The sequence below is a fragment of the Martes martes genome (genome assembly GCF_963455335.1).
Source record: "Martes martes genome assembly, chromosome: 5".
Classification (NCBI taxonomy): Eukaryota; Metazoa; Chordata; class Mammalia; order Carnivora; family Mustelidae; genus Martes; species Martes martes.
In genome coordinates this window covers 18,438,907-18,459,087 of record NC_137892.1, presented here as the reverse complement: position 1 = coordinate 18,459,087, position 20,181 = coordinate 18,438,907, and the positions used below count along the sequence as shown (strand labels likewise).

General features: G+C 59.8%; 1 protein-coding gene across 2 annotated transcripts in view; it reads right to left on the bottom strand.

Moving 5' to 3' along the window:
* Positions 1 to 574: 574 nt before the first annotated feature.
* FLT4 (fms related receptor tyrosine kinase 4) overlaps positions 575 to 20,181 on the bottom strand; it is a 39,901-nt gene continuing 20,294 nt past the window's right edge. Inside the window, exons 11-30 of one of the 2 annotated variants that reach the window (XM_080805121.1) lie at positions 19,449 to 19,575; positions 18,313 to 18,421; positions 16,991 to 17,353; positions 16,557 to 16,703; positions 16,334 to 16,465; positions 16,044 to 16,150; positions 15,653 to 15,788; positions 15,113 to 15,217; positions 14,656 to 14,769; positions 14,423 to 14,511; positions 14,140 to 14,290; positions 13,546 to 13,640; positions 13,050 to 13,172; positions 11,869 to 11,980; positions 10,711 to 10,810; positions 10,287 to 10,392; positions 9,561 to 9,706; positions 8,470 to 8,590; positions 7,479 to 7,564; positions 575 to 3,356 (exon numbers count right to left, since the gene is read on the bottom strand). In XM_080805121.1, the coding sequence (XP_080661247.1) occupies positions 3,155 to 3,356; positions 7,479 to 7,564; positions 8,470 to 8,590; positions 9,561 to 9,706; positions 10,287 to 10,392; positions 10,711 to 10,810; positions 11,869 to 11,980; positions 13,050 to 13,172; positions 13,546 to 13,640; positions 14,140 to 14,290; positions 14,423 to 14,511; positions 14,656 to 14,769; positions 15,113 to 15,217; positions 15,653 to 15,788; positions 16,044 to 16,150; positions 16,334 to 16,465; positions 16,557 to 16,703; positions 16,991 to 17,353; positions 18,313 to 18,421; positions 19,449 to 19,575 (2,671 nt within the window). In that variant the 3' untranslated portion in view covers positions 575 to 3,154. The remainder of the gene's footprint in view (positions 3,357 to 7,478; positions 7,565 to 8,469; positions 8,591 to 9,560; positions 9,707 to 10,286; positions 10,393 to 10,710; positions 10,811 to 11,868; positions 11,981 to 13,049; positions 13,173 to 13,545; positions 13,641 to 14,139; positions 14,291 to 14,422; positions 14,512 to 14,655; positions 14,770 to 15,112; positions 15,218 to 15,652; positions 15,789 to 16,043; positions 16,151 to 16,333; positions 16,466 to 16,556; positions 16,704 to 16,990; positions 17,354 to 18,312; positions 18,422 to 19,448; positions 19,576 to 20,181) is intronic. The other variant, XM_080805120.1, reaches the window with a different exon arrangement.

The following is a 20,181-nucleotide window of genomic DNA, read 5'->3' as shown; positions in this document are numbered from 1 at the left end:
CTGATCCTTGGCTACAAATCTACGTGTTGCTCCTTACGGCAGGGACTCTGGGCTGTGGATTCTGTGGGGATTGGGGCTCTGTCGTGTCCCATGGCCTAGGATAATGGGTGGTTCCCTGGTGTGGGCTCCTCAGGGGAGCCTGCAGGGGTGATGTCAGGATGGAATCTGGGGCACCAAGGGACACGCCAGCGTGCCCTTGGCCTGATGCCCCCTAGAGAAGGTGAGTCACGGCTGATAGGAGTGTGGGCCTGGGGCAGAGCGGGAGATGGGGCGAGGGACCCCAAGGTGGGAAAACACTGCTGGGACTCCCCCAATGGCCCCTTGCTGGCTGGGTTCCCATTCACACTTGGAGACCTTGGTACTCTGGGGAGTGAGGTCCTGGGACCTTGGAACAGTGAGTGCGGCCCTGTGAGCGCAGCCCTACCCGGACCCCCGTGTGGGCGTGCATTGTGCCGGCAGCCGACCGATGGCTGACACCGGGCTTGAGGTATCCAGGGAGAGAGGCTACCTCCAGCCAAAGAGATTGTCACGTTAAAATGTCCAAACCTAGAGGCGGTATGTGTCTTTTCTGTGTTCACAGATTTATTATAGAAATAAAAGCAACAACAAACCCGTCATTACCAGCTGCTTTTGTGGGGAGGGACTCTTCCCACTAGAGTTGAAAATGAGGCCAGGACAGTGGGCCTCACAGCCCAAGGAGGGGTTGGGCTCCCAGAAGGTCCCCAGCCTGGGAGAGACCTGGACAAGGATGGCCTCTGGCTCCTGACCCTTGCTAGGCTCCACCCTATCTGCTCCCCTGGGTGCGGTGTCCCCTGGGTGCAGCCCAAATCCAGGTCTAGGGGTCTCCTTTGCTCTCCCTGCCCTGAACCCCTGAGGCTGTGGCCAGGTCACATCCACAGGACCAGCGTCCTGTCCCCATCTGCAGCTACCTCTGTCAGGCACTCCCGTGTGCAGGAAAATCACACGAACATGGCAGAGTTTGTGGGGGGCCCTGCTGCCCTTGCCTGGCTTGTCTCCCCAGGGGAAAAGGCGGTGATTGAGGCTGGGGTCCCAGCTCGGACCTCCCTGATCTCGAAGTCCAGACACAAACCTAATCAGTGAGGTGACCCGGGTGCTCCCTGTACCCCTCTGGGCCCGTCCCCCCACCCTGGGGTGTGAATGGGGGTGGTTGGTCGAGGGCACCTGCTGGGCCCAGTGAGACAGGCCCCTGGGTTCCTGTACTCAGGGCCGGAGGCAGCATTTGGCTCTAGGAGGCGAGGACAGAGCTGTGTCACTTTCCCCATCAAGCGACAAGAGGACAAGAGATGGGGTTTGCCTGAGACCAGGCTGGGCGCTTTCCATCTGGGGAGGAGGTCTGGCCTCCTGTGCTTCCCGAGTGCCCTCTGCTGGTGGTCCTGGGGAACTGCAAGCCAGCTGGGGCGGGGACCCAGAGCCCCAGTCGGTTGGGGTCCCTCCTGTGGCCTGGTGGGGCTGACGATCCCATGGGAGGACGGCTGGAACCCAAGCTTCACAGACAGCCAGGACTGAGCTGAGAACCCATTCACTGTAACTCAAAGACTGGCATCAAATTTATTATTATCTTTCGTTAAATATTTTAGATCTTTTCAGAACACGTGGTCTACAAGGCCATGGTGGGTTTTCTTCCCAGTACATTTTTGTGTATGTAGTTAAGTGACAAGGCGAGAGGTGACGTAAACAGGTGGTATGCATGGAGGGAGGGCCCTGGGGGGCCGCCCCTGCCCCTGCCTCAGGAGCCTAGCTCCTCTGGGGGAGAACAGCCTCTGGGCTTCCACCAGCTAAACCTGAGACCCAGGTCTTCTGGTCCGGTGACATCAGAGGAGGAGGGCCACTGGGGACAGCGAGGGTTACAGTAACACGTGTGTTCAACGTGTCTTAAAGGCACAGTACACAGGGAGTGGTGGGGGGTGGGGGTGTTCTGCTGGGCCAGCCCCTGCTCGCTGCACGGCCGCCTGTCCTGCAAGCGTCTCGTGGGGGGTTTGGGGGGGGTGATGTCCTTCTCCATGGTGCTAACTGGAGAAGGGTCTCTCTCCGGCCAGGGGTAGGGGTGGCTGGGCAGTGGGTGCTGGAATGGGGAGGGGGCTGGGCAGAACAGCTCCAGCCTCCAGAGGGCCCTGGGCCACTCCCCTGGGAGGGCAGAGGCTGGACATCAGGCCCAGACCAGGGGGAAACACACCCTCTGGGCCAGCACCAAAGACCTTCCTCAGTGGGTCTCACGGTGTTTGCTCCTCAAAGGGCCATTCACAGCTTGGAAGGTGTTTGGGTGGCAGATCCAGGCACCCGGGGAAGAACCAGCCATTTCTCACACTGGGCCACTCGGGACCATCCGTGGATTCTTCCCGTTTTGGGCCAGGCAGGTGGGGCCGCAGCAGCCTGGGCTATGTCGGCACCTGACTGGGGGTCAGAGGCAAGAACCATCTAGATTCACAAAGACCTTCCCTGGGCTCCCCTCAGACTAAAGTTTTGAAAAGTACATTCTTCACAGCAGCTCAGAGTCTCTAAAGTTCTAATGAAAAACCATCTGTTGGATAGTTGTCAACACCCAGGGGAAGGTACACTGTGACACCTGGCCCAGCAGAGACCACAGCCCCTGGAGGGCAAGCTGTTTGGCCGGCCTCAGGAGGGAACACCTCACCCCCCCAACTTCTCGTTCATCGTTTGAGATGGAAATATGGCGCCTTCTCTCAGCCTTGGAGAGCCAAGAAAGCCATTCCCATGGGAATGAGTGGAGTAGACAGTGGGCCAGGACCTGGGGTCTACAGCTCAAATTTGGTTCCACGTCCATCACTGTGACTCTCAGACCCTCAGAGTCCTTCTCAGAAAATGGGGATCAAGCCCCCACCCACCATGGTGGGAGGAGGCAATCAGGACTGGCCCCATGGGTATGGGGCTGAACGGAGTCTGAATCTTGAGGGAAGAAAGTCCCAGGGGATCCGCAGTGTGGCCTAGGGAGGCAAGTGCAGTGATGGAGTCTGGGGGAGCCCTGGAGCCTGGGTCTTGCCCTTCCTAACTAGGGAGGAAACATTTCCTATCCAAGCTGAGGGAGAGGAGCTCCTAGCCCTCTGGTCGCCTCCGGGCACGGCCCCCACCAGCTGTCAGACCCGGGGTCTTGGGGGCCTTGCCCAGGGCAAGTAACTCAGTAACTATCGTCTGTGAAGAAGGGCGCGCGGGCAGATGGGGGGCGGTCGCCCTCATCCTGAGGCCCCGCCAGCTCCCCGTACTCGCTGTTGTAGAACACCTGCCCTCCCCTTGCCCCCCGGTCCGGCCGCCGCCGCCGCCCTTGGGTGTCAGGGTGTGCCCTGGTCACGTCCACGTTCCGGCCCGGTCCTTTACAGCTGCTGAGACAGGGAAGGTGATGGTCAGTGAGACAAGAAGAGAAGAGGGACAGGACCCTGATCGGGGTCCGGCTGGAGTCACCAAAGACAGCACCGGAGGGCTAAGCGAGCCCAGAGCCCTCAGAGACGCACACTTGACTCACAGAAAACAGGACTGATGGGAGTGTTGGCAAACCCTGGAGCTTTCTCCGTCCCCCGCCTGGGTGCGGGGGACAACGGGAAAGGCCCACTTCATGCCTGCAAACCTGTTTCTCTCCTAGATTCACCCATCCCTATAACGTACCGACACCGTGGCTCAGGCCCCGGGCATCCTCCTTGTTCTTCCCAAACCCCTTGCTCCCAGTCCATACAGAAGTCTTGTCTGTGCTGACTCCAGAATGTGCCGGGCTGCTCTCTGCGTGCCCTCCCGCTCCAGAGCGAGCGCCCACCTCCGATGCTCTGCGCTCCCCTGGCCCCTGTCTCTCCTCCCAGCCCTGCTTCAGAGATCCTTTCTGCCGGAGACCATCCTTCCCTCCATAGATCCCCCCTCACGGCTCTTAGGTACTCTCAGAATGAGCACCGGGCTTCTCACCCTGGGAGAAGAACCAGCCCCTCCCCCTGCCTCCTCCCTGAAGGCCCTCGGACCCTCCCTGCTTACCTCTCACTGTCTCCAAGATTTAAAACTACGTATATTTATTTATTTGAGAGAGAGAGAGAGCGTGCACTAGCAGGGAGAGAGGCAGAGAGAGAGAATCCTCAAGCAGATTCCCGGCCTTGATCTCAGGACACTGAGATCATGACCTGAGCTGAAACCAAGAGTCAGACGCTTACCAGACCGCGCCCCACCCTACCCCCACCGGGCGCCCCCTTCTTTGAGATTTTTGAAGACCTTGCTTCCTTTCTTCTGATTTTGTTTTTGCCATGCCTGGTGTTCAGCCTGATTTCTTTCTTTCTTTTTTTTTCCTCCGTTAATGACTCAGCCTTTTTTGGCCTGAATTCCCAGAAGGTTTACCTTGAAAATCTAATAGTTAAATTCAGACATGCAGCTAAGTCTGCTGTCCTGGGGCAGTTTCCCCAGGCCCTCTTCTGCTGTGTCGACTCAGTTCTTTTATTTGATAGGGTCCCTTGAATTACAAGTTTAAAATATTAGTTCTGTCCCGCCACCGGCATTGTTTCCCTCGGAAACTCCCAATCTTACATGTATTGGATCATGTCTACTCAACCACTGCACTTGCCAACTTTCTCTCTGCTTTTCTTTACCTCTTCATTTATTTTGGTTTTCTTTTCTTTTTTTTGTCTTTTCTGGTTCATCTTCTATGTCTTTCCCTGTAAGGGAGCATCGATCATATCTGTTGATCCCTGCCCCTCCCCCTGCCACCCCCTCCCCCCACCGCCAACCAGTCTTCATTCTGGAGGGGGAGATCTGTCTTTTATTTCTGTTTGTTTCCTGAATGTAGCCAGCCACCACTTGACACCTTTGCACAGTTCATTTCCACTCTGAGTGTTTGAATTTCCGACTCCTGGTGCAGCTCGGCGTTTAATTATATATTAATTCACATCGGGAGTATTGTATCAGCTTTTCTCTGCTTTTTTTCTTTTCTTCTCTTTTTTTTTGAGTGTTGACATCTATTGAAAAGTTTTCATTACATTTTATTCTATCTTTTTTATGGATAGTGTATGGATTTATTTTTATTTTTTAAAAATATTTTATGTATTTGTCAGAGAGAGCATGAGCTGGGGGAGGGTCAGAGGGAGAAGCGGACTCCCCGCCGATCAGGGAGCCCGGATGCAGGACTCGATCCCAGGACCCTGGGATCCTGACCTGAGCGGAAGGCAGACACTTAACCGACTGAGACACCCAGGCATCCCGTGCTTATTTTTTCTGTTTGTGATTATTCGTGCTGGGATTTCTGGGACTAGAAATATCTGGTTATCCTATGGAAGTGACTTGGGACATGGGCGGTTTGGGAGGCTTCCTCATTTAGGCTGCATTACACCCACATCTTTGGTATCACCTTGAATTCCTTCAAGGGCATCCCTCTTTGCAAAGGCTCCAGTCCTGTTACGATGTGGTATTGCCACCAAGAACCAACCAGTCGCTTTGCCGGGTAGTGCTGGGCCCCCTCTCGGCGGCTGTCATGCAGCCATGCCAACCTGCCACAAGCCGAGGGCTTCCAGACCTTCCTCTTGCCTACACACTTGGAGGAGACACCACCCTGCAGGGTGTGGACTGGGCATTCTTCGCGGCTGCTGAAAAGGCCCGAGGAGTGACCTGGAGGTGAGGAGCCCATGGGGGGTGCTGATCAGCGGTTCACAGATCAGGAAAGGATCGGGAAAGGACTGGCAGAGAGACTCTCTCCTCCTCCTCCCCCACGGAGCCGTCCAAGGCACCTTCTGTCCTCGCACCTGTTTGGAGAACGTTCCACGTGCCAAGGGAATGCAGGTGCCCCTCTCGATGCTGGTCTGGATGTGTTGCCAAGGGAACTCATGTGGACAAGAGGGCTTCATGGCGCTGCTATTGTGAGGATCAATTTCTGTAATAAATGGTTCCCTTGGGTGTGGATGTGTCTTCTGGGTTCTTGCTTCTGGAGACTCTTCTGTGACTTTCTTCTTCCTTCAGGACTAAGCACTTGTGTCCTGTTCACGGGCCATGCAGAAGCAGTGCCTTCCCCAGACGGCTGCCCTTGGAGCCTCCCACTTGCCCTGGAGCCTCCTCCATCAGACCTCTGCCTCCTCCCTCATCTCCCTGGCTGGTCCCAAGGACCACGAAACACTCCTCTCTCTGGGTGCGGGGCCCATCATCCTCTCCCTCCGCCGTGACTCAGGTATGGCTCTGCTGGTCCCAGCGCTGAGTTTCCTACTCACCCATAAACCCGAGTCTCTCTCTCCTGCTTATGGCACAAGCATGAGCTCTGAGGGGCTGTTTTTATGAAGATGTGTGGAGATTAGAACAGAAGTAACAACTGTCCTCTAGCTCACCCTCTTACTGAATTATCTTTTTTTGGAGGGGGGATATAAAATACTGTTGGGTAAAGAAACGTTATTCAGACACTATTCCCAATAATGCCATCAGCATTCATTTCCCAAAAACTAGGTTACTAACGGATATCACCCAATAGAATCCATAGAAACAAAAGAGGGGACCAAGATGCATGGAACAGACAGTAAATTCGGTTGGACATGTAAGCCCTCAAACCACCAGCACCCACAGTGCCACAAACACACCCTTTGTAGGCTGCTGGGAAAATCAGCGCTAATGGGTTCAGCTGCAGAGATGGTAAAGACACCTGCCGGAACAGTGGAGACTCACCACAACTGTCCTAACTTGATACAAATAAATGTTTGCGGTCTCGGGGGAAAAAACTCAGTGACATCGTCATACATCAATTAAAAAATGGCACAGGCAGAGGCTAGGATTTGTTCCTGAAAACCGTGTCAGACGACCCCAGAAGGGGGCTCCCAACAAAGACACAGATCAAAGATCCCCTGCTTTACCAACGGAGCCCACCAGGCGCCCGCCTCCCCCATAGGTCATGTCCTTTAAACAGCTGTGTGCAAGTCCACTACTAGAGTAAGTAGGTAGACATTTAACTATCTCATCTACACCCTTAAAAGATAAAACATTCAGGGATTTTTTTTGGCGGGGTGCTATCTTCTTGGACAAAGGGAGGTCATCATCTCTGTTGGTACATGAGGATTTCTCTGTGGCGGTGTTCTTGCGTTCTTATCAAACTAGGACACCAGCCAGCTCCAGGTCACATGAGCTGTCTGGTCCTGGGGCCACTGGAGCGTAAATGTGGGGGGGGCCCTGGGGGTAGTGGTGGCGCTCCTGGCTGCAGGAGGGATGTGTAGGCACAGTGGGCATGCTGGATCTTACTCATTTCATGGAGAGGGGGAGTTTGAGCACCTGTCAGCTGGAAGAGAGATGGGGGGACCAGCCCCATCTGGGTGTGCTGGGCCAGGATGCTGGTGGGAGAGGGGGCTTCTCCGGCGGCCAAAGGCCTTGAGTCCCAGAGCAGCGTGCTTTGAACACCCAAAAAAGCAATAGGGAGCCATGGAGGTTTCGGGCGAGTCAGTGATAGGCATGCTCATGCCGGGCTTCCCCCTCCCGGCCCCTTGCAGGGACAGAGGCTCTCTAAGCCCTACCTGAGCCCGCTTTCTTGTCTGTACCTGCTCTCCAGCTGCTCAAACTCCTCGGAGGCCAGCACCATCCCACTGTCCGTCTGGTTATCCTGTGGGGAGAGAACAAGCCCATCTGCAGGCAGCGCCCCCCAAGCCAGGACAGCACGGCATGGACCTCTGCGGCCGGCCTGACACCTGCCCTGTGGAAACAGAGCAGAAAGCAGGTGTCCATTCCTTGCTGGGGCATACAGGTGAGGGTCACACACCCCTGCCAGAGAGGGAGAAACTGAGGCTCAGGCTGCCGGCAGAACAGGAACACAAGGAGAACCAGGGAGCCTCTTGAAAGAATCTGGCAGCTTATGGTGTTAAAAAAAAAGGTCCTCAGGGAGACACACCCCACATTTAGTGGGGCTCTGTCACCCTTCGATGGTGTGTGACTTGGCTCTTGTCAGGGCTGGGAGCCTCCAACGTATCCATTTGGCCCTGGGGGACATGAATCGGAGGCCAGCACTCGCTGACCACGACTGTCTGGAGAAAGGCCTGGGCGGGAAGGTTTCCGGCTGTGGACGCTCGTACCAGGCTGAGTCTGTGCTTTTGCAAAATGGACCCACGGGCTCCAGCCTCCCAGTGCCCGAGAGGTCCATTCTGCTTGAGCAGATCTGAGAACAACGCTGTATCCCGTGCCCCATACCCCGTCCTCCTCCTTAAAGGACACCGTCCCCTTCTCTTGGGCCACATGGCTTGGTGGCCACCAAAGGGAAGCTAAGCCAACAACAACCATCTAGAAGGAGAAGCTGTCTTTCCACTGGGTTTCTCTGCTGTGCGGCAGGGAGACCAGTAATGAGTGAGGAGGGCACGGGGAAAGCAGCCGAGACCCCAGCATGCCTTATGTGCAATCCGGACTTGACATTTTCGTGCGGCACCCCTTTCTGAGCTGGGCCTGGGAGGTCCCGAGACCTCCTCCCAGCAGGGAAAGCCTGTTCTGGGATGCACAGGCCTGCCTGCCCCCACTTACCACGGAGGTCTTGTAGATTGTCGGGGTCATGGGAAATTCTTCGAACGTCTTCATCCTGGAGGAGCCCTGCGTCTGAGCCCCTCTGGCCAGGCACCCCGGAAAGGACACACAGTTATAATATCTGTGGGGAGAAAACAGCCTGCTGAAGGAACGTGCCCCAGAAAGCCCTCCCTACCTCTCCTTCTGCCCCCCTCTCCTCCCAGAAGGACCCCAGGCCTGGGCTGTGAGTATGGGGCCTAGATCTGAGTGCTGGTCTGAGTTCTTCCCCGGGGGGGGGGCGGGGAGGAAACCCGCAGCCCTCCAGCACCCCCCCTCCCCCGCCCCGTGCTGAGCTGTCTCCTCTCCTATGCAAGAGAAGAACACCTCCTGGGAAGGGTGTGGGAGGTGAGTGGAGTGCACCCAGCCTGGGTGTGGCGTGGGGGTTGCTGAGATGGGGGGGACCCCTCTGTGTCAGCTGCCCCCCACCTGTGTGTGTGCATTTGTGTGCCTTGGGTGGCTGGTGGAAGAAGGCTGGTGGGCACTGGCTAGCTGGCTGTTCCTGTCCCCCAGGCCCGGCCCTGCCCCCTCCGCTGTGGCACAAGGGGAGGCGGGTCTCGGAGCCCTTCTCTCGGCAACCCCAGTGGGAACATGGGCAGCCTTCCTGGAGTGTAGACAGCTGTGGGCAAGAGACATCAGGTCCAGATCTCTGGGAACTCAGGCTAAGTTCTAAATCCTGAATGTGGGTGGGTGGCTGGCCCATCCTCCTCCTGGGATCCCAAATGTCAAAGGAGGGAAGGGCTTTTGGGAGCCAGGAGTGCCAGATGCAGGGGAGGCTGCAGGGCAGAGAGAAGGTCTGAGGGGCTGCGGAGGAAAGCAAAGTCACAGACTACATGGCCTTGGAGGGGAGCCCCAAGGCTCGCCAGGCCCTCCAGGGAGCCCCAGAGCCCAGTATGTCCTTTAAAATCACTGTGCTCTTTCCCCTCTCAAGGCCTTGTAGTTTGCTGTTCCTTGATGACTGGCGGGAATCAACTATGCTGTATCCAACCTGCTTTCTCCCTGTCCTGGTAGGGGTGGGGGCGCAGGATCTGGGAATCCCCTCGAGGGCGGCTGACCTGGCGGCCAGGCTGTGCCGGTGCAGGCTCGATGGGCTGTCCTCGGGGTCTGCCTCCGCCACGTGCAGGGCAGTGGTGGATGCTTGCAAGAAGCTGCCTTCCTCCAAGCTCTGAGAGCCACAGGGGGCCATGCAGTCCTCCTCCTCCTGGCAGGAATGGCAGAGGCCCCAGGGGTTAGAGACCACTGTGCCCCACGGTCCCCACCACTGAGCTCAGGATTGCCAGGGTGGGGGTGGGGCTCCTGACTGAGGAAGTTCTGCGTTCCACGGTGCTCTGGGGATTCAATGAGTCTGTCCGGCAAATTCTCCCAACAGGCGCCCCACTTACAAGCAGCAGGGTGCAGCAGGGGCCACCCTGATCCAGGGCCCCCCTTCCAGGAGCAGACTTGGACTCTGCTGCACAGCCCCCGCTCACTCCTCCAGCAACCAGAGCACCAGGGCAGCTCTGAGCTGGCTTTGCTCCCTGTACCCCCAGGCACCCCAGGTGCGGGAAACAGAAGTCAAGGGTGGGAAGGGTGGGTGTGGGGGACAGGGCTGCAGGAAGCAGGAAGTGGAGGAACACACCAGCCTTCTCCCAGAGACAGGGGCTCCTTGCAAACTACCCCCCAACCCAAAGACCACCCTGGGGCTCCTCATGGCCAAAGATGTGCCCTGGCCAGTTGCTCGAGGGCCCTGGGGCTGCTGGCCAGAGGTTGTTGCAGCTAGACAGGGCGGGCAGAGGACTTACCTGTCGGCCCCCACCCTGCAGCAGGTCCCCCAGGATCTCCACCAGCTCTGAGAACGCAGGCCTCTCTTTGGGGTCCCCTGACCAGCAGCTTAGCATGATGGTGCGTCTGCGGGTAGAGCTGGCTGCTGGCCTGTGGTCTGAGCACTCCCGCACCCTGCACCAGCAGATCCCAGCTCCCCTGCCTAACCCCTGTCCCCCAGCCCCCCACATCTGCCCACCCAGTCTCTTCCGCCCCCGGGGGGGGGCAAGGTGGAGGAGAGCTGTCAGTGGACCCGCGGGTGGGTCAGGGGTGGAGTAAGACACTTCATCTGCAGGTCTCTACCCCACCCCGGTGCCTGCACCCCTCCCCACCCCTGCCCCCTGCCTGTGTACAAGACCCCTCAGCCATGGCAACCTTCCCCTCCAGCCCTCTAGGGAAGCTCACATGGCGGGAGTGGCTAACTCTGGGGCTCGCATCCGTGTGCCCTCCTTTAGCCGCTGGCAGAACTCCTCGTTGATCTGCACCCCTGGGTAGGGGGAGGCCCCTGAAGAGGATGAGATAGGGGTGCGTGGGGAGAGGGCACTTGCTCTCAGCCCAGCACCCCCCTCAAACTGCTTCTCTCCTGCCTCCTCTGGCAGGGGCTGGTCCTGCTGCTCCCAGCACAGGACTAGGGAGGGGTGGGGGCCCACCAAGGCACTTCTGTCCCCCAATGATAGTTCTTCATTTGGTTAAAAGGGCCCCCGAGGGCAAGCCGCACAGGAGCAGGGCAATCCTCTGTTCTCTCCCTTGCTCCAAGCCCTGAGTGGCTCTCCAGGGACTCAGAGTACAGGTTCTCACCCAGGCCAGCTCGCAGGGGTTGCAGGGACCTCCCCTTCCCCCCTCGTTGCACCTCCCGACGCCCCTTGCCCACAACCGGCCCACCTCCAACGAGCGGGGACCAGGAGCCTGGCCGTCCCCTCACCCTGACCTGCTGTCTTCCCCGGCCTGCCGGCCCTACCCGAGGCCCTTCCTCAGCGGGGCGCTCCCCTCCGGGTCACGCATAGCCCTGTCCTCCCGGTGCCCTTCAGGCCCTTGCATCTGTACTGACAGCATTCATGGTGCTGCTTTAATTTCTCTGTTTGCTCCCTGCCCAGCTCTGTCTTAGCATGGGGGCTTCCTCCTGGTCCCAGCGTGGCCCCGGGGCACACGTGGAGCTCTCATAAGTAGGTACACCTGTGAGTGAGCATCCAGTCTCCGCCGGATGCTCCCTGGCCCTTGAAGGCAGGAGCAGCCTCGCCAGTGACAAGCTGAGGGGTGGGGGGGCTCATCCAGGGAGGTGAACATCTGGGGACCCGTGGTGATCCCAGGGACTGCCTGATAAACACAGGCTGGGCCCTGTCCCCTGCCCGATGCCAGAGCCCACCACCCTGCAGAGGTGGCTTCGGGGGTGGGGGCTGCGGGGGACATGCTGGAGGCAGAGGGGAGAGGTGGAGGGCTCTTGGACCATTTGCCATGGAAAGACCGCCTGCTGCAGGTGCAGCCCCTTGCTTCACAAGCCTGGTGCTGTGGCCCGCGGCCTGGGATCCCGCCTCTCCCCTCACCCACAGCCTGCCCCACACTTACCCAGGGAGAAGATCTCCCAGAGCAGCACCCCAAAGGACCACACGTCACTCTGCGTGGTGTACACTTTGTCAAAGATGCTCTCGGGGGCCATCCACTTCAGGGGGAGCCGGGCCTGCAGGAGGCGGAAGGAAGCATGTCTCCATGAGGGAGGGAAGAGAGGAAGAAAGACAAACATGTTGGTAGCTCCCTCGTACCCCCAGCCTGTCCAGAACTCTGGAGCTACACCCCAGGAAAGGCCTTGGGCCATATCTGCCCCATGTGCCTTCAGAAGACTCTCACATTCTGCCCCCTCCGTGAAGGCTTCTGCCCCACTGCTGTTCTCCTGGGTCTGTCTGGGCCCCTTTCTTCCCGTGTGCTCTTTTCGGGGGGGGGAGCACTCGGAACGCCTCCCCCTCCAGACTCCAGACCCAGCCTCTGGAGGAATTGGGACCCTGCCCCCACTCACTGTCCCCACCTCAGCGGCTCACTTGGTCTGCACACAAGAAGCCGGACATCACTCCTGACCTCTCGTCCTGGGGCTCGTGATGTGTCTTCCCCATTGCCTGACTCTCTACCTCTTGGGCCCTCTACTTGGGAGCTCTGAGGGCCCTGGCCTCTCCTGACCGGCCTCTACCTTCCCCACCACACCCAGCACACCCTCTCGTCCTTCCTCGAAGCCTGCAGAGGGGGCTTCTGGAAGGCGCACCTGACTCTCCCGTCCACCTGCCTCCATTCATCTGTGAGTTAGCATGAAGTGCTAGGCTGGCAGGGTGACCCGCCTCATCCTAGACCCATCCTGCCCATTGCCCGTCTCCCAAGTCTCTTCCTTCCTCCTCCGGGGCACAAACCCCCAATTAGCTTTGCGAGCTCATTCAAGTGCCTGCCACACCATCTCCAAGCACCCTGCTCCCAGTACCCACATGCCCCGTGCGGGGTCTGCCTCTTATACCCAGCCCCTGTAGGGTAGGCATGCAGGGTAGGCATGTGGGGTCAGTCAGTATCCGCCTCATGGACAAAGCTCCAGCTGAAGCACCAGGGTCCTTGCTTGTCGGCTCCTGTCCCTACTCCCTCTGCCCCCATGTGCCTCGGTGGGGCCGCTCAGGTCCCTGTAGGTGTGGGCTCTCTGACCTTCCACGGAGATGGCTCTTGGATAGGAGGTCCGTGCCCCCATTCCCAGCCCTCCCTCCATGGCCTGCACTCACACTGCCCTTGCGCACGTAGTCGGGGTCTTTGTAGATGTCGCGAGCCAGGCCGAAGTCACAGATCTTCACCACGTCGCATTCTGACAGCAAGATGTTCCGAGCAGCCAGGTCCCTGTGGATGCACTGGGGGGCCAGGGGTGGTGGTGCTGTGAGGGGGTGGGGAGCACAGGTCCCTGGGGCCTGTGCAGAACCCTGCTCTGTCACAGAGAGATTTCTATGCTCCCCCACGACTCTCCGTGGTGAAAGTTCATGGAACGATGGGGACAGCAGAGGAGGCCGTGGGGTGGGACAGATGGCAAAGTCCCCTCTCTGCCACTGACTAGCTAGAGATCGCAGGGAACCACTTCCACACTCTGGGCTTTGTTTCTACCTCTGCAAAGTGGGAGAAACACGTGCTGACCACGGAATCACTCGGGGCTGAGCTAGGATAGGGCTTGCCTTGGTATGCTGGTGGCCTGTACCCTCTCCCCTCCGAGGGGCCTGCTGGGGCAGTCACCTTGCGGGAGGCCAGGAACTCCATCCCTCGGGCCACCTGGAAGCTGTAGCAGATGAGGTCCTCCATGGTCAGTGGGCTCAGCCACAGGTCCTGGGCTGCACAAAGGAGCAAGGGAGGCTCAGGGGAGGTTGGCGGGGGTGAGGGGGAGGCTCTTCCATGGCTCCCATCTTCTACCCTTCCCCAAAGGGAGCATTTGTTCACCGCCCCTGAAGCCCCTGGAACTAGCTAACAAGCGTGTGGACCCCCTTCCTGTCCTCAGCATCGGGTCTCTGCAACACCCACTAACCACGCCCAGTGCCAGGAATCTTGTTGTGTCATTGGACCTTTGCACCTGCCGCTTCCGCCTGTCTGCTCCCACCCTCGTCTGGAAGACAAATGCCTAGATAGCCAGTGATGCCCAATCCAACGTCAAACGCCTCCGCGGAAACTGTCCCTGTGGTGTCCTCCCTTCCAGAGGAAAAGCCCACTGCACGCTCTCCCAAGTAAGCCACTCCAGGAGGGCCCGAGGCCTGCTTCTCCCCCAGTTCCCTGATCACGAGGTATCCTCGTATCAGCCAGACCTCTTTGGGCGAGGAGAAACCAGGCTCTTCTTACCTTCTTGGACCGGAGGGGCCCGCCCAGCCCCGCCCTTGCCCATCAGGAGCCGGGAGAGGAGGGCCCTTTCGCTGCTTCCCGGCCTCCTCCGGTCAGCTTTGGCACCTTCCACCATGGCTCGAAAGCGCCTTCGCTGCTCAGGGGACTTCTCCTGCCAAGGCACAAAGTGGGTCTGAGGGGGGCTCCGCCACCCACAGCAGAGGCAAACCCGCCTCCCCAGCCCACCCTGGCGGACTGCGGGCTCCGGGCAGAGCTCGGGCCAGTCGCAGGGCCCCCCACTAACCGCATAGGGGCTGAAGGCCTCCCGCTTGGCGCGCAAGAAGTTGGAGAGATTGCCATACTTGCAGAACTCCACGATCACCATGAGGGGGCCTGGGGCAGGGCAAGAGCCAGGGGCTTGGTGACCGAGGACAGGCGGGAGGGCCGGCACCGAAGCAACGCCCCGCCCCCGGCCCCGCCCTCACCCAGCCCAACAAGCCCCTCCCGCCGGGGAGCCGTGGGCCGCGAGCTCCGTACCATTGGGCTTGGTGCACGCCCCCAGGAGGTTGACTACGTTGAGGTGGTTACCGATGTGGATTAGGATCTTGAGCTCCGACATCAAGGCTCGATGTTCGCTAGCTGTGGCACCCTCTGGAGGGGGCACGGGGGCTTCGCGTGGGGCTGGGCCCGCCGTGCGCAGCCCCCCAGTCCCTGCGCATCCCTCCTCCCGGCCACCGACTCCGCTAAGGCGCAGCTAGAGCTCCCGCCCGTGGGGGCGTAGGGTCCCCAGCTCGTCCTGCTCGTCTCTGAGGCTGAGGTTTCAGGTGGAATTGGGAAGAATTCCCCAGAACTGAGCCCAGGGCCTCCTTGAAGAACTCTGCACGGGACTGGCTCTGACCGTCAGTTTCCCCTCCCGAAGCTCAGCCGCGCCAGGCCACCCACAGTCGCTGCCCCCGCCACTCCCACCGCCTCCTCCACCCGCTGACCCCCACACCTTTCAGCATTTTCACAGCCACTGTGTCGCAGCTGCTGCCCTTGTGGATTCCAAAAGCAGAGGCTTCCACCACCTTCCCGAAGGCCCCATGGCCGAGGACTCTCCCTGTGGGGGCAGGGACCCGGGTCCAGGTGAGCTGTGTAAGGGCGAGGGTGAAGAGGGACGGGCAGCAGGGGCCACCCGCGCCAACGGCCAGGAAGGAAGGCCCAGGAGGGGGAGGAAACTCGGGGGCCTCTCTGCCAAACAGGAAGAGCAGGGAGGGCAGGAGCGGGCAGCGAGGGAGAGGAGAAGCAGACAGGAAGGCCTGCATCCTCTCCCAGCAGGTGTGATGGGCCCGCCCTGCTCCGAGCAGCAGGAAGTGACCCCGGGGGGCCTGAGAACTGGAGTCCTGGCTCCAGCTCTTGGGATGCACGCCCAGATGGGCAGGGCAGGCCAGGTGGGAGCGATGCCCAACTTTCTGGCCTGGGATGGAGGGATTTCAGCACTGCAGAGGGAAGCGGTCTCTGAGGGCGGGTAGGGCAGGCTGGGTGGTGGCCTCACCAAGATGCAGCCGCTCCCGGGGGAACTCCCACTGGCTGGCGTCATAGGACAGGTATTCACACTGCTCCTCCAGAGGCACCTCCCCGGGGTCCATGATGATGGACAGGTAGCCCGTTTTGATGTCTGCGTGGGCTGGCTGGGGTGGGGATGGGGACGACTAATTGATGGGGCCATACCACCATCTTGGGTAAGCCTTCCCCCAGGACAGATGGGACCTCCTTTGGGACTCTCCGGCAAGGAGGGGACAGACAGACTGACCACCTCTGGTTGTGTAAGAGCCCAGCAGGGAGGGGTCAGAAAGGCTTCCCAGGTGAGGTTTCCAGGTGAGCCAGGGCGTACAGAGACCCCACAAGGAGCGGTGGAGAGGCTCAGTTGGGGGAGGAGCGCTCACCCTCCTCATGTTACAGAAGATGAGGAGGAGGAGGACCCAGAAGAAGACAGCGATGACCCCGGTGCCAACAAGGATCACGATCTCCATGCTGCCTTTATCCTCGGAGCCTGAGTGGACAGAAAGGGGCGAGCCTGTGTGTGTGTGTGTGTATTAGGGAGAAGAGGGTGTGCTCTGTGATAAGCTACCCTTCTGGTGGGCACCACTTGGGGGAGGTGGCTATGAGAAGGTGCTAAGTGCAGGGGTGAGGTGGGGGGGCAGGTGGGTGGAAGGGAGCCCGGGAGAGGCCCGACCTTCCACAGCCACGCTAGCAGAGGAGTTGACACAGCCCTTGGCATTGCACACGCTGCACAGGTAGCGGCCCGCGTCCTCCTCACGCACGCGCTGTATGCTCAGCTTCTGGTTGGAGTCCGCCAGGTCTATTCCTGTAGGGGATGGCGTGTTGCTTGGAGTTCAGATGGGTCTGGGGCCTTGACCCGGCCAGCCTCCGCACCATGCCCGTGTCCACCGCCCTACCAGACTCTTCCTCCAGCAGCCTCTCATCTTTGTACCACAAGATGCTGGGCACGTGCGCCCCGGCCACTGGGCACCGCATCTCCAGGGAGTCGCTCACGTTCACCAGCAGGTCTGTCAAGTTCTGCGTGAGCCGCGGGGCTTCCAGGGCTGGGGGTGGCGGTGGACAGGGAGCTAAATGGAGTTGCAGAAAGCAAGAGGGCCCCCCTCCAGGGCTGGGAGCAGACAGGGGGAAGGGATTGCGCCAAGCTCTAGGAAGGATCGGGTTTGAGCGCAGGGTCCGGAGGGTCGTGGACCTCCACAGTGTGGGTGGGGGGTGGGTAGGACCCTCCTGCAGCTTCAGGCTCCCGGAGTGGCAGCCCAGGCGCGCTCTGGGAGGGGAGAAAGTTTCCTTGGGAAGCGCCGCCAGCCCTCCCCTGCCGCCCTGCCCGCCTCACCCTGCACTGACAGGTACTTCTTGTGGCAGTGCTTGTCGTGGCTGCGGCGGTCCTGCACCTCGCATACGTAGTCGCCCTCGTGCTCAGGCGCCACGCTGGGGATGGTCAGGGTGAGCGTGGCGTGGCGCGCGTCTGGCTCCGCCTCCTCCAGCTGGGCGGCCAGAGGCGTAGCGAAGAGGTGCACGTTCTTGCAGTCAAGCAGCAGCGGGTTCCCTTGGGCGTCGTGCAGTGTAGACAGGTTGAGGCGGTACCAGCGCATTTGCTCGTAGGTGTAGTTGTCTGCCCGGCAGCTCAGGCGCACCTCCTGGCCCTCCAGGGGCTCCTCCGATGGCTCGGATTTTATGCTGAAGCCATCCGGGATGTCTGGGGGTGGGGAGCAGGCGAGGGAGGAGGTGGCTCTGTGACACTGCCCCCTGATTTTGCTCACCTCCCTGCCTGCCGTGCGGCTCGCTCTCCCGTGCCCAACTGCCTTTGGACTCACTCCGCTCTCAACCAGAGCATGCATTGCGGCTACCTGGGCTGGGTACCCCCCTCCAAGGAGCCCTCTTCACCCCTCTCCTCCCCAACACTGACCAATGGGGCCAGCTCCCTGCAGTCAGCCCCACGGACTCCTCCAGCCTCACCTTCTTCGAGCCCTCTACTGGACACGCCCCATCTCCTCCCCAGAGCCCAGACGATCAGTGCGGTCCCTCTCAGCACATTTGGTGCGGTTCTTCCCACCTTCCCTTGCTTCCTACCACACTCCACCATTGTCCTCTCCCGAATATAATCTCATCCTTCCATTAGTTTGTGGCAATGCCTCACTCCTGATTTCTTTTTGTCCATCTGGTCACATTCCCTGTTGGGCTCCTGTGGAGTCCTCTCCCCGCTGCCTCTGGCCCCATGTCTCATCTATGCTCCTGGGCCCAGTGACTGCCCTTTAATGGGCTTCTTAGCTTTCCTGGGGTCACTAAAACATTTGAACATCGGAAGAAGCTCTGGGCCTTTTCCCCAGGAAAAGTGTACCTGTGCGTCAGCTGCTGTGTTGGAAAGGGGGTGGGTGGGAGAAGGAACCACAGGGAGTAGAAGGGCACCAGTGGGGATATACCTCCAGGGCTGGGGGCAGAGGTGCTCCTCCATCCCAGTGCACCAGCACCCTGGTCCATGTGCTAATGACCTCCAAATCTATCCCTCCCTCTGAGACCAAGGAGCTTAGTGCCCCACATCTTTGGAAACTCAATGGGCCCAACCTGACCTCATGGTCCTCTCCCAGGCCTTCTCTCTGGCCTCCTGCGCCCACCGGTTCCCGACCTCCACTGCTCCCCCCAACCCCGGTCACTCACTGGTCACGTAGAAGTAGATGAGCCGCTCATCCTGGCCCACTTTGTTGAAGACCACACACTTGTACATGGCGGACACATTGGCGTTCTGGATCACCAGCTTGCTCACCGTCTACGCAGAGCATGAGCACAGGGCTCCATTTCCTGCCCAAGCTCCTCCCACCCTGACCGTCCTTCCTTTCTGCAGGGAGGAGTGGGCCTAACTGAGGCCTCCAGCTGAAGAGGACCAAAGCTCAGAGACGGGACCAGGGACAGCGAGGTTGGGCGCAGAAGGGGAGGGCCTTGCACAGCAGGGAGGCTCTCTGGAAACATCCAGGACATGGCTAGTAACTGCAGGCTTAAGCTGTGGCTGAGGTCAGAGGGCAATGTCAGGCAGGCCTCTGGGTATGGACGGGCTTGGGCTCTGGCCACGTTGGGCAGGGGACAGGCCCAGTCTAGAGATGGGGCAGTCCAAGCCAGGTTTAAGATTCGGGGTTTGGAGCAAGACTGGTCATTCACCCAAGGCACATTCACCCCAGGGTTGCTCTCGGCCCCTCTCTCAAGGCCCTGGGTGGTGGCCAGGAAACGGGATGGGTCCCAGGTCTCCCAAAGGATTCTGGCCTGGGGAGTAGGACTCTTGGTGGCGGGGGGAGGAGAGAGGGCCACAGGCCCTGCCTACCACCAAACAACCCCCCCACCCCACCCGATTCCAAGCTGGGCACTTCCTGGCCAGGCCTGGAACAGGAAGAGGCTCTGGAGGTGTGTAGGAAAACAGGAAGTGACTGGAGGAAGTGGGTGCCTTTGTTCAGTCCCCTCCCCCGCCTGGCCTCCTCTAGGCATTGCCCCCAGGCTGCGCCCAGCAGCTCCTTCGGAGGGGACCTGGCTGGCCCCAGGCCTGATCCTCCCAGCCGTGGGGCCTGTGGGGAGCGGGCGCCCGGGGCCTGGCCAGGCTCCCTTCAATCTAAGCGTCCCAGTCTGGGAAACAGCTGGAGATCCCCCCCTCTGCATCCCCATGCAGGAAGGGGAGCTGAGGCCCAGGACGCTGCAGAAAGACCACCAACTTTCAGAGCTCTGCAGCCTGGTCGAGATGGAGGCGGCCAGGAGAGGGCCCCTTCCTGCCTCCCTTCTGCTTCCCCGTCAGTGGCACGGCTGGTGCCTACCTTATTCTTCCCTTCCACAAACTCGGTCCACGTGTCCAGGCTTTCAATGGGGTTCACGGCGTCCTGTGTGGTCACCTCTCTCCAGTCCCGACACTGTGGCATGTGGTCTCTCTGCTGCCGCCGGCTGCTGGGAACAGCGTGTCGGGTGAGGGCTGCCGGACACAGCCTTCCCCAGTAGGCAGGAGCTCACACCTGTGGCTCTGTGGTTCCCCTCTGGACTCACGATGTGCCCCTTCCTGCAAAGTCCACCTAGATCTCCCAGGGGCAGCGGAGTCACCTCTCCTGTTCCAGGAAGCCCTCTCTCTCCTCCTTCCAGAGCTGCAGCCCCTTCCTGGGCTGGATGTGACCCCTGCACTTTTGGTCTCTTGTTGGGCCATGGGTCTGGGGTTCCCAGGGAGACTCTTGTTTGCTCCCAGCAGAGCAGTGCAGGACCCCAGAGTTTCGTCCGTTGGCACAGAGCATAAAGGTAGAGCATCAGAGGGAAGCCAATTTGGAGGTGTCCGGTGGTCTGGAAGAATCTCTTAAGAGCCTTAGGTGCAACAGGCCAGCCCTACAGAGCCTCTTCCTCTTCTGTGCTGGGGCTACAGCCCGTCTCTGGGTGCAGCTGTCTGTCTCCTCCTTGGGTTCCCAGCATCCATCCTTGCCCAGGCTGTGCCCCTCTACCCGGCCCACAAGGTTCTCTAGCTGAACAGCAAATGCGACCCTCCCACTCCCCCAACTCCCCCAACTCAGT